The 13,682-nt window shown below is 32.6% G+C and overlaps 1 protein-coding gene across 2 annotated transcripts; it reads right to left on the reverse strand.

The window, feature by feature from the left end:
- Positions 1 to 741: 741 nt before the first annotated feature.
- Positions 742 to 9,135, reverse strand: LOC11438534 (phenylalanine--tRNA ligase, chloroplastic/mitochondrial). 2 transcript variants are annotated; one of them, XM_039827788.1, is made up of 12 exons: positions 8,985 to 9,135; positions 8,290 to 8,527; positions 7,823 to 8,016; positions 7,010 to 7,216; positions 6,817 to 6,934; positions 5,759 to 5,835; positions 4,725 to 4,904; positions 4,502 to 4,546; positions 3,664 to 3,768; positions 1,426 to 1,539; positions 1,250 to 1,323; positions 742 to 1,067 (listed from the first exon to the last, which is right to left on the reverse strand). In XM_039827788.1, exons 2-11 carry the CDS (start codon positions 8,483 to 8,485, stop codon positions 1,273 to 1,275), a joined length of 1,287 nt encoding a protein of 428 aa, XP_039683722.1. In that variant the 5' UTR covers positions 8,486 to 8,527; positions 8,985 to 9,135; the 3' UTR covers positions 742 to 1,067; positions 1,250 to 1,272. The 2 variants fall into 2 exon arrangements, with proteins under 2 accessions (XP_039683722.1, XP_003624422.2); XM_003624374.4 differs by having other exon boundaries at positions 742 to 1,323.
- Positions 9,136 to 13,682: the final 4,547 nt, after the last annotated feature.

Below are 13,682 nucleotides of genomic sequence, written 5' to 3' on the forward strand. Positions count from 1 at the left end.
AACTGGAAAGTAGGAAAATTCTTCCAAAAAAAGTAAGCTCATTTCAAACACCTAGAAGGTATGTTGAACTTCCTAATGAGTTCAACAAGAGAAACTGGGACACCTGGCCAATGAGTTCAATAATGAACTTGCTGATTAGTTCAATGACGAGTTGGAGGAGTGACGACTAGGATTTAGCAAGGAAAAAAGAGAAAATTGATGATATATGCTATTAATTATACTTACCAAAATTATTATTTTCTTATTTGATTTTTTAAAAATATGTATTATAATAAGTAATTAATATCCATAGTTGAATGTAAAATTTATCAAAACCATAGTTTTTTATTGTCCAAATGTTAAAATAATATTTTACAATTGGTGTTGAAACAAAATCTAATTGAACGTTTTTGATAAAAATATCCTCACTAGTTAACAACTTATCCTCACTACTATCATATCTATAAATCGGTATTAGTAAATTGCATAGTGATTTTTAAAGAGCTACACAACCCAGTGACATGCATTCACACATCTTGGTAGTAAGATGTCCAGATTTCAAGCTCAATTTTATAGATTTAAAGAAAATCAAAATTTAATTTAAAATCTAGATCGATATTGTGAATGCATGCAATCACACTGTATGTGCATGCATGCAATAACACTGTATCTAATCCAAGTCCGAACCACCCAAACAACATTCATTGAAATAAAATTATTTTAACCAATGATTCCAAACATTATTCTGAAACACAGACTATATAACATCAATTATACAAAATCAAATTCATCTAAAATCAGTTTACAAACTTTAATCCAAGCACACTATATGTTATGCAGGCTTTTTGCCATTGCCTTTTGTTTTATTTGATCTTTCGTAGCAAAATTAGAGGATACACATTCCTCTTGCGCTAGCTGTGTAGTACATTCACCATACCGAAATAAAATAAAATAAAAATTCTAGTGTTACTCATGCTGTAATGGGAGCTAAAACATCTGTACGTAGAAAAAAATGAGATAAAAAGTAGCAAAGCTGCATAATTTTAAGGAAATTTCGCCCCCTGTAATTTGAGGAAATGAATGTTTACCCCCCTGCAATTTGAGCAAATTTCGGTTTACCCCTTGTCATATCATCGATTTTGTACAGTCAAGATTCATGAAGGTCCAAAACCAAAAAACTTCAAATTACAAGGAGGGAATCCAAAAAGAAAATTTTACAGGGGGGAAACCGGAAATGACCTATATTACAGGGGGATAAAGCACTATTAACCCTAATTTTAAACCCATTAAAGCTCATCTTATGACAACTTCCAATTTGTTTTGTATCAGATCTCTTACTTTCCACTGCATTGAAGGATGAACAAAAATGTTAGTAAAACAAAATATGACAAAATCAAACCTAGACTAGTTATTATTGCACTTATTATTTCTAATTATATTTAATACCTGCAGATCGTTAATTTCCTCATCGGTAAGAGAACGTTCCATAGATCTATATGCAATCCTATAGCAGTGGCTAGTCATTCCTTTCTTGTTGGTGAAATTGTCTATTAGTTGCACCTGCAGTTTCATGAAACAAAACAGAATCAGCAACGGACCAAATTTAATGTCATCATAATCCAGTTAAAAACTAAATGAATGACAAATCTCAGGAAAAGAGGGGAAATGAATGAAAAAAGATAAGAGGGTAAATATTTGAGAAGCCCAGCATAATAAAAAGATAACCCTTGATCGCTTAGTGCTCATGGTTCTTTTACTTGGTTACAAGAAACAGAAGTTACGAGGAACGTCAAAGCAACTCTAGTCATCCATGAATATCAAAGTTACATCCCCGTGTGATGATCATGGAGATGTGGTAGTTCCATCCTGGCAGGCAATGCCAACAACAGTCACTTGCGCTATTCGCTAATGTTTATGCAGAAAATTCTACTTCAAATAGGTATTCCACTTCACCATTGTATTCTAATTGGAGGCACAGTCTCTTGGGAGAGTAAGAAACTTGCTAGATCTAGTCCAATACAGAGTATAAAGCTATTATGACAATTACAAATTAAGCTAGTTTGTGATAATTATGCAGTCATGCATTGTAGAGAAAATGCCTAAAAATTTGTAATTTGAATTGAAGGATAACTAGTTGTTGAGAGTTTGTTAAATTGTTTTGTAATTTTTGTTTTTAATTTTGAGAAAACGTTAGTAATGCTAAGAATAAGAGATGCATTTGAATATCTACCAAAAAAAAAAAACAGAGAGATGCATTTGAATTTAAACTTTATGTTACTCTCTAGTACTATTTATAGAGCCATGCGATAAAAGATTCATTATTCTCCACTGCACAATAATTTATACTTATTTTGTAGGCTCTACTCTTATATAATAAAAATAACAATATGCCTATTTTCTTAAATCCTGTTTCTAGTGAGAAGACCTAGCTCATAGAAGTTATGTCTCTTACAAGTTACAATCCCTTCAGGGTACATTGACATTGCTTCTGTTAACTCAAATGACCAATTCACAGGAGTATTCATTCTCGGATATCCCGGATAGACTATATTATAGCAAGCTTGTTGCATACAACTAATAACATCTACTATGCTTTTTGATATTTATGTAAATAATATAAAATGATTATAGGAATATTAGGTAAATAGGATAGAGATGATATTGTAGTTATGCTGTAATTATTAATGGTGATTATATGTTGATTCTCTTAAAGCCTATATAAAATAGTCTCTCTCTACAGTATAGTTGAAAGTTTTCTCTCATTCAACAATGCTAAAACCTGAGGGAGAGTGTTATTAACTGTACTGACACCTGCACCGCCCCTGTCCTATTTAAACAATAGTTACACCCCTAGTAAAAATACTGGAGTCCAAATTATTTGTTAATTTATTAAAAGTGTTCTCTTCCTTGCTACAACCACATATTCCTATAACAACTTGCTCTATATTCAGCACAGATAGAACACTAACTATAGTGGTAACAAGTATAATCGAAGTCTCCTCCTGTTACAACAGCGATTAATCCCAAAGCATTCTGGTCTATATTCATTCGAAGGCACCATGTGGATATATAAGTTTACAAACCCAATTTAATGATTCATCTCAAACAGAGTTTTATGTTCTTTTATGGGAACAAGCAGCCAAAACCCATATCTCTTGTAATAACTTATCTGACACCAATAACTAATTACCAGCACGAAATCAAAGCTTCTTCGAAACCTAGTCGTCTTATAACAATAATTACCAAAATCTTATGGAGAAAAAAATACCGTCTGAGGCTACCAGTCTCTCTATTTTATAGCTTAATTAGAGATGATAGGAATGTATTTTACAGATCGCATGAGATCAAGCACAGCCGTTTAGAATCTATCGAGTATCACAAGGGCCTCTTCTGTTAGTCTTTTACGAGTTAATTTTGGGCTGATAAAAATGTTGTGGCGAGTGGTGATTTAAGCTTCTGGTTTAATGATTCTGGTAGGTTTAGATTTGGGTGTGGTGGCTTAATTGATTAACTGAGAAGCCAAAGCTAGTATCTGTGCAAATATTGTCACATCATCCCTAATCTATAATCTCATATAATGTAATTTCTCCCCAATTGAACAATATGAAAGCTGCTAAATCGAGAACCTAAATAAAAGTAACCACAGATAATTTGGCTCAAATTATTCAAAGATGTATAATGTACCTCTTCTGCAAGATCTCCCGCTACTCCTCTGACAACTTCACACAAATTGTTTTCAGTAAATGATTCATTGATCCAGAAACTGATGTCCTTGTAACAAGGAGGATACTGTAAGAGGAAAACCGAGATAAGAATTAGAATGTCCTCAAAAAAATTGCTAATTTATCCAGTCACCAATATAAAGTTAACATAAATTTCTTATGGTCAATAAATAATACAGTCCGACATGCAGAATATAACACCAAGGGTCCAAGCAAAAAAAGTGTTTGTAAGATTGTTTAATTAAATTCCCTCTGGTATAAGATTTACATATATTAGGCAAGAATTTATTTGACAACTGAAACATGAATGCAGAAATTTCCTCTCCAAAGAAAAAATGCAGAAATTATACTCTAAATTTCTTCGTTTAAAATAGCCATGTATCTGAACTATATCATGACAGGAACTTTTAACATAGTAAAGCAATAAAGTCAAAGGACAGATGCATTTCTATTTTTAATCATACATTGCAATTCAGACCCACAATTTCTCTCTAAACAGTGTAAGTATTAAAAGTTTTCCACAAAAATTACATGGGCCATCTTATGTTTCAGGTCAAATGGATCATTCACTTACAACTTAAAATTGCGGTATTTTATTTTGAAAGGAATAACAAAATTCCTTTTTGTGGTTCATTTCTGTATCTTTGTGCTTGGCACATTATTTTGTACTCTCACATTTATTCTTATCTATATATAATTGTTTGCCGTTAAAAAAAAGGGATAACAAAATTCTTAACCATTAACTACTCAGAAAAATGACAACAAATGTAATATAAATGCACATGTAATGTAGAAGTTACCTTTGAAAACGGCTTAAATTTGATCCCTAGCTGGCCCTTGGAGAACTGTACATAAAATAATAGAAAAGAAAGTAACACATTAGAGATCAAAAGGAATGAAACTTGAGAAATATTAAATTGTTTATCAGAATGACTAACTCATATATTCTGCAGTCACATCTAGCAACCATGAAAAAAAAGAGACAATATTGAAGGATGTTTGTCAAACATGTTCAATAAATACCTGGGAGGTAAATCGCTCATCATCCGACCAAAAGAGACGAATATCCGGTATGTCAAACAGAACCATAGCTAACCTCTCCAAACCTAGGCCAAAAGCCCAAGCCACATTATTAGATTTCCCATTTCTTTTCAGAATCTCTTGCTCTGTCACTCCACACCCCAAAACCTCCAACCACTTTTCCTGAGACAAAAATGATATACCAAAGGTTAATTGAATAAACTAGAAATCCCTGCTTTAATTGATTGGAAAATATTTCCTGGGACTTCCTAATGTGGAGTTCTTTTGATTTATAATTTGATCCAGTCTTTTTATTTCTGGAAATACACACACACACACACACGAAGTATTCAGCACCGGGCTTGTGCTACTTTAGATAAATATACAAGAAACCTTTTCCTCTGTGTTTCTCCCTCTTTCTCTCTCTACTTTGGTGATTTGTTTCTACATGGTATCATTATTAAGAACTAGATTTTAACCAAAGTTAAAACTCAATGTCCTCTGTTGTGTAAGCAGAAGAAAACAATATAACGAAACATAAAAAAATTCCAACCAAACATAAGAAACAGTCAAATATGACCAATGACAAAAATTGAAATTCAATAAGATGAAGCTAATGAATAAGGATCTTTATATAAAGTACAAACTCATTTTTTTCACATTACATTTTAACCATGCTAGTGCTACACCTGTAATTGACCTAACACATTATTGTAAGGTAAAAATACATATTCAACAAGGTCAACTTGATCCATGATTATGTTAACCAGTTAAAAAAATATGACATGTGATCCACAATGAACACAGTAATTCAGAAGTTTACCCGATAGATGGCTTATCTTATATCAGCAAGTGACCCTTATACTGTAACCCCTATCTTATATAATGCATCAAACAGGTCTAAGGTAACAATCATATGCCAGTGGTGATTTTGAAAACAAAAAGTGAATCAGACACCATAATTTTGGAAGCAAAAACTGTTAACAGAAATTATGCAAGCATGGTGCATTTAATAGACAATGATGAACATAGAATACCTTGAAATATATTTCAAGTTCAAATGATGGATTAGTAAATGGGAAATAGGTATCAACCCAGCGCATTTCCACATCACCTGAAGTACAAGGGAAAAGATTATAAATAAACATTTTGTAAATTATACTCGGCTCCAAATGAATATATCAAATTTACAATCACAGCAAGACACCTTGATTAAATATAATTTCTCACAGAATCCTTCTTTTAGCATGACAATGAGATGATCATCATAAAATATTAAAAATTTCATTTTCCTGTTAGCAGGATTTTACAGGCAATGATAATTTCCAATTTCTATTTAACCAAAAAGGCTATAAATTATGCACATTTGTTTGTTGGTGTTATCATTTTATTTTTTATTTTATCAACTAATTATTGATGTAAGTTTTAAATGAGCTCCGCAAAAGCTTGATATAAATAAACGAATTTTTGTCCTCCGTTTTCGAGCGATGGATCCTCGTTTAACTCTGGTCATTGAATAAACGAGACTTTGATGAATAACTACAAGAACAACAACAACCAAGCCTTATCCCACTAAGTGGGGTCGGCTACATGGATCAAATGACGCCAGAGTGTTCTATCAAAAACTCATTGATCAAAAACTCATTGATGAATAACTATTTTATTTTTTTCTTTCAGTTATTGTTTATCTTACAATTGTCATTTTTTATTGTTTTCTAGGGAACAACATTAAAGGGTAGCCTGATTCACAAGGCTCCCACAATATTGGGGTCTGGAAGGTCAGGCACATTCAGCCTTATCCCTGTAAGCAGAAAGGATCTTTCAAAAACCTGACCCCGCCACTAATAAGTCTAAAAGGCATAAAACAAATTTCTCAGACAATGGGAAGCTCTACAAAAACTTTGAATAGTTGTGTTATCCGATGCATGAAAAATGGAATATGCATGAAACAATGTATATGAAATGAAGATGAAGTTCTTATCAAACTCACGTCGATACTTTGTTTTCTCTAATTATTTCATCCTACTAATCCTCTTCAATTATCAAATTGCAGCAACTGTAAAATGAAATGTGTGTATTGGCTATTTGCAAATACCAAATAAATGGCGTGCTAGACCCCCGAGGCATTTCTTTAGGTCTTCTGCTGCAAATGATGTGCCATCCATCCCAGATGCCTCCCATTCGTCTGGAACAAAAACCCGAAAGCCTTCCATCTACATGATATCAAAAGAGGAAATCATATAAATGTATTATTAGGGAATAAACCAGTTATTCCATAAGGGACATACTTGATGGAAGACAGGGTAATGAGTAGAATCAATTGAATCCCTTCGATAAACATCTCCAGTAACAAGGAAGTGAGTCTGTCCATCTCTCAATAATTCTGCCTGATGAGCACTTGTGTGGCACCTTAAAACAGTTTGAGGGTCTATGTAGTATGTATCGTTATAGCTCCTACTCACATGGTCTTCAGGAACCAAGACATCATCAAAGTTCTGGAACATAAAGAAGATTGTCAAAAAGAAGCCCAGTTATGAAGTTCAAGCTATCTTGTCAACGAAAAAGAAATACTCCCTCTGTCCCAAATTAAGTGCCACATCAGAACAAAAAAAATAGTCTCAAAATAAGTGTTATTTTATGTTTTCAGTGTAACATTAAATATTCTATTCCAATTTTACCCCCAAACTAATATTATAAGCACCACTCTCAATTCCACTATACTCCATTACTTATTTACGCATCCAATTGTTAATAAGGATAATTTTGTAAAATTGTCACATTCTCATTTATGAACAACTTTCTTAATCTTTGCAAAACAACCTGCAGTGACACTTAATATAAGACAGGGAGTAATATGCAAGATAAGAAATCAACATGAATGCGGTTCATTGCATACATTGATAAGGAGTTCTCAACAAGATAAGTAACCAATTAGTTGGTTAACTAGCTGTCAGCCAGATGGTTAATAAGGGACCAAACTGTGTACTTGTATTCATTATGAAAAGTTGAATAGCTGAACCAATGTGAAAACAAAAAATAACATCAATGCATGCATCATACATGAAAAAGGGAAATGAATTTTTTAATGTATTTTTCCATACCTGCTTTAGTGAAACAATGGGAGAAAGGTCATCAAACTTATTGAACTTGTTTGAATAATTTGTGTCAAAATAGTCATATATTGCATTCTTGATTATCCCAAGAGGGTGTTGATCCCTCCTGTGAAGCTGCATTCCAAGTTTTGAAAATATGTTGTCTGGAACATTATTTGTTGGATCGTCGTCCTTCACTACATCTAAAAGACCAAGAAGCACAATATATTACACATTAAAACCCGAGATTAATTTTCATCTACTATCAGTGTAATTTTTTTAACATTTTCAACAAATCACAACCAATCATATATGTGACTTTAACAATAGTTATGATTAAAGTAAAATCTTATGAATGATATGCAGATTATGATTGATTGCGAGGGTAAAAAATATTTACACCAACAACAATGTATATAAATTAAATCCTTAAACATTGTGAACCAAGCCAACAAAACCAAACCGAAGTGAAGTACCTTGTCTTGTAATCTTGACTCCACCATACTCCAATGCAGAGAGAACTGGCTGCTGCCTCGATTTCTTGCGGGAAAGGTTGTTGGCAGAGAGAGAGGCAGCAGATGATGAGAAAGGTAAACAAAATTTTAAGCTCCTTAGGCTATTATTACTTTGACGAAATAGCGAAAGTGTGGCATGCACGGAAGAGATCATCATTGCCACACAGATGACTGAGTCTTACAATGTTGCAATTGATTTCTGCAAAGAATTGAACGAAGAAAGATGAACAATATGTTAATAACATTCAAAAGGGGAAATTTCACATTGCAGAGATTTTTATTAGCTATGTTGTCAGTTCTGCAGCTTGCTGTAAAGCGCAATTGCAGAATCGCGGGAGCTATGCTCGTCTGCGACATAATTCTATTGTATGTTTACTGGGCCGGCTATCGCAGCTGCAAAAGTGCTATTCCAGCGCGACACTACGTTAACAACACTCACTCTTTTATTGAATGGAATTCATGTGAGTTCGGCATTTTGAAAAATTGGCCCCATTTAAAGTGACGGGACCCACGTGATTTCATTCGAGAACCAGAAAAATGCCCAATTATGTTCATGTAGAAGCATCAAAGTACCTACCAATAACAAGTAAATTGAATTCGCTATAGGAAAATACCCAGTTTACACAGGAAATCGATTAAGGAAGGATTATACTTACAGAGCGAAGAGAGAATGGAACAGAGTTCTGAGTGTGAAGTGTAGCTGTTGAGTTCAGAGTTCAGAGCCCATGAATGAATCTCTTATCGAGTCTCTATGTTTTTTTTTTTTTCCTCACATACGTTGTCTTGTTGTTGTTATAGGATAAAAGGGTCATTTTCTTTTATCCACAAATTTATATCCGATTAGAGGGCATATCTAGTAAGAATGAGTTATTTATTTATGTGAGAATTAGATAAAAAATGAATGGACCAGATTAAAAGCTTAACATGTATTTCTGCCTATTCTATAAAAATTCATGAACCCACATACCTTCTTTGTTCTTCGCGTTCCAATACCAAGCTTATCTCTACGTTTCTTCTTCTTCTTCTTCTTATCACCGTCCACCACCGCTTCTGCCTTCTATCTTTTTTCTGGAAAGGGGTTGCCGTCGCTCGCCCCCCAAGCTTCCACCATTTCCGCCCTGAATTTGGGTCGTTCCATTGTTGATTCTTAACTGAGTTTCTAATTCAAAATCGAACCATTTCTGTCTCTTTCCAATTTTGCTTTGTTGATTTTGTTAAATCAAAATCCCTAATTTCAATTGCAAAAAACGGTTCATGAAAAATTAAAAAGGAACGAAGATGAAAGGAGGTTTTTTTTTATCATGTTACTAAAAAAAAATAAGTAAATTACACTCTCCTCCCTTGAAAGATGCTTGAATTATACTTTCCTCCTCTCTTATTCAAAACATTTTAAAAAATATTTCACTCCCTTCCATTGAGAGAAGCTTGAATTACATTCATCTCCCCTCTTATGTTAAAATCTACTATTTACTCACTCAATATTTTTTTTTTTTTTACTTCTAATAATCTAGCAAAAAAATAATCTAACACACTTTGAAAAAAATAGTATTAGAGGTTCATTTAAATATAATCAAAATTTGAATACATATTTTTCGCTATTTTTTATTCACAATTTCATTAACTTATGTAGTTTTAAACTCTATTATAAAATATGAAACAACCCAAAATAAAATTAAAATATGTGAAAAATAACTAAAGTCGATTAAGTAATGTTTATTTAAATGTGAATATTATACTCCAAATTATAAATTTAATTATAATTGACATTTAAATTATAAAAAAAACGAATTTATGTTTTTTAAATCGTGATTCAAAATTAGTATATATTATAAAAATATTTATTTATTTTAAAATAGATTAATGTGTAGTGTATATTTAATTATTAAAGGAAGGGGTTGAAATTCAAGCATCTCACAAGAGATGATGTATCAAATTTACTTTTCAAGGGAGGGAAGTATATATTTTAACATAAAAGGGGAGGGGAGAGAAGTGTAATTCAAGTATCTTTAAGGGAAGGGGAATGTAATTTACGCAAGCACTGTTGCATAAAGTGGGATTCGTTTGGAATTCTATTGATTTTCCAGGATGTGTGATAGACTAGAACAAGACATGATTATTAATTGGAGCTTTTAATCTCAACCATCTATTTTTTATTTCTCACCATTCTCATATAGAGAATTGTTGTTGACACATATGATAAGGCTGAAAAACACATGTAAAAGATGAAAATGCTCCTGCGGCAGTTAACTACCGAAGTTTAGAACCGACTGCAGTTAACTATCGAAATTCCTTCTGCAACAAAAAAGTAAAAAAAAAAAAAAAAAAAACCGAAGTGCCTAGGAACTCATCAATTTTTTATTTTGCCAAGACTAAAAGCATAACTTTAAATGCATAGAAAATGTTTTCTGAATCTGAAAGTTAACATTTGAAGGATTATTCAATCCTTTGAATTGTGACTTCGTTTTTATATACAGGAATCATACTACCAAAATATCCTTCATATAATAAATAATTTGACATCTCAAAAAGTGTAATTAAAAGATAAAAGTGAAAGAAAGCTGAAGGACAAATCACAAGGAACCCTCTAGTCTAAGAAGTGTGGAATTGAAAGAGAAAAAAAAATTATGAGTTCTTCGATATTTAAGTGTCAAGGTTTTTTTTTTACTTTTTTCGTCGGCAGTTAACTGTTCGGTAGTTAACTGCAGCCGGTTCCAAACATCGGTAGTTAACTGCCGTAGAGGTATTTTCGTCTTTTACATGTGTTTTCAGCCCTATCATATGTGTCAACAACAATTTTCTCTCATATAAGATAGTCATTCTCGTATGATATGTCCTCTACCCGATTATATGTTGATTTCAACTTAAGTTGAGGAATGTTAGAGGCGCTCATTTTTTAACACTCTCTAGCACTCACTTTTTTATTGGATGAAATCAATGTATGTCCAACTAATCTTTAAAGTGTAGACTCACAATGATTTAAACCTATAAGAGAGTGAGTATTCGAGAGAGTGTTACTAGCATTACTCTTTCAACTTATGACATTGTTTTTCCCTACAAAAATAAAAATAAATACTTATGTTGATTTCATTTTTTTTTTCTAAGATTTCAGCTTCTTTTTTTTTAAGTTCTCTAACATGTCTTATGAAAATACCATATAGTTTATATGAAAATAATTTCTCTTTATTTTAATATTTTGTTATAAAAATAGTTCATATATAAAACTTATCATGAGTAGTTTTTGTATTATAAACCGCAAATAAGTAATTTATCTAATATGGTCGCATTATTTGTCGCTTACAATGATGGTAATCAAAATTGAACTCGACCGTCTCATAAGTTTAACTCAATTAGTAAGGATGATACATTGTAACATGTAAGAATCGGCGTTCGAACCTCGAACATTCCACTTATTCACTTCTAAAAAGTGAATTTTAATCATTATACTATTTGACCAAAAAAAGAAAAATCGGATTCAACCGGCAGGTTATTGCATTCACACCAAATCCGATGGCAAATCGGAAAACCATACAATGTCAGCAATTCAATGGGTTGAGTCATGTCTTTATTTTTAATCAATTAAAAAAAGCTTAAATATAGTTTAGTCCCTCTATTTTCGCAAAAACATAATTTTAGAAATGTTGACCAATCTATAATTTTAATCATCCAATTTGATGACATGACAATATATTATGTGAACTGGCATGGAAATAAATGACCTAATTTCTAAGAATATTTAAAGATATGATGTTAAATTGAGTCGGGACCAAACATATAGAGAGAGAGAGTGAAAAAAAGATCAAACGAAATGATACATGAGTGATGAGACTAAGAGTGAACGTAAGGAGACTATTCTTACTAACAAATGGAACCAATTTGCTTCTAGAAAAGTGTTCACTTCATTAAAACTTGAGTGACATAGTCGCCCAAATTAAAGACCTGCACTTTTGCGTTTATTGGCTCACTAATAGCATCTACAAATAAAGATGCCCATTTTTAGATACTTAAATGCGTTTCACGTGAACAAATCATTTATTTATAATATTTTAATAACAATATCTAATAATCATTCAATTTCCTCAACTCATCACCTCGTACAAATTTTTTAGGTGGAACCCATTAACCATCTTTCAATAATTTTATATCATTACATTCATTTATTATGATCGAACACTTCCCATCGCTTACCTCTTTCTTTAATTCATTCTTTTGCCAAGTGAATTTGGAATGCAATGCAAGGTTTGTTCGTAAGCCTGCCACCAACTTTGGCGATTAAGCTCAAAAACCTAAGTAGTCTTACTTTGTTGGGATAAGCCATTGTCTTACAAAAGAGTAAGTAGCATAGCGCCCTTTTTTTTAGACAAGGCACCAAACAACCTGGTTGGTAGAGCCTTCTTTGTACTATGCATCAAAATCAAAATTCATACTAGTTGAAATGGTGTATTGAACTTCTGTTCCAAGATGTACTTTACTCTTTTGTTTTGATTATTACAAAGGGGCGTGTACCAAATAAGTACTCCAATTTTGCACAACATACACAACAACTAGTTCCATATATATCGACATAGCTTGTTGTTTTGGGCTTAATGCTTAGCTAATATAAGTTTTTTTTTAAGGAATTTGCTAATATAAGCTATTGGATGGCTGTCTTGCAATATGACAAGATTGTTTTCTTTGCCATGAGCAACAGTTTCCACCACAAAACCTTTTAAAATTTTCGTACAGGAAGAACATGAGCAAGGATCAAGGCCTGTTTGAGATTTTGAAAGCATATAAGTAACTAAGTAATGGGCTTTGTGATTTGCTAAAGTCCTTGAAGAATCGCCGATAATATACCTTGCTAAATCCAAAATTCCTATCGATTGCTTGATTTTTTAGGGTTGGGACCAAGTGCTAATAACTTGAATTTTGACAGGGTCAGCAAAGACAACACCATTCGAGATAAATTGACACTTGCAAATAGGGGTGTTCAAAACCGAACCAACCCAATAGAAAAACTGCAAACCAAACCAATCGAAACCAAAACCGCAAAAACCCACACTTGATTCGGATGAATTCGGATGACTTTTGCAATGAACCGTGCGGTTCGATTTGGTTTGCGGTTTGCATCTCAGCAACCAAACCAAACCAAACCGCAAAAATAATGAATATTACTTAAACATGTACTAGCCCAGTTACATAGCTCAAGAATAATCTCTTTTAATTCGATTTTTCCATTGTTGCACCATCAGATTCGATTCTAATTCTTTTCCATCTCTTTTAATTCATTTCCAGTGATGACTTTGTTTCCTTTACTTCCAAATAATTTGTTTTTTGCTTATGTTTCTTCTTAATTTTACCTATTTTGATATAAGTTT

Source organism: Medicago truncatula, chromosome 7 (assembly GCF_003473485.1).
Source record: "Medicago truncatula cultivar Jemalong A17 chromosome 7, MtrunA17r5.0-ANR, whole genome shotgun sequence".
In the NCBI taxonomy this organism is placed as follows: Eukaryota; Viridiplantae; Streptophyta; class Magnoliopsida; order Fabales; family Fabaceae; genus Medicago; species Medicago truncatula.

Coding starts and splice junctions, on each gene's coding strand:
- LOC11438534 (XM_039827788.1), bottom strand. CDS start 8,485: ATGATGATCTCTTCCGTGCATGCCACACTTTCGCTATTTCGTCAAAGT. Junction 6,935..7,009: donor ATTACCCTGTCTTCCATCAA/GTATGTCCCTTA, acceptor GATATCATGTAG/ATGGAAGGCTTTCGGGTTTT. Junction 1,324..1,425: donor AGGAAATTAACGATCTGCAG/GTATTAAATATA, acceptor CCTTCAATGCAG/TGGAAAGTAAGAGATCTGAT.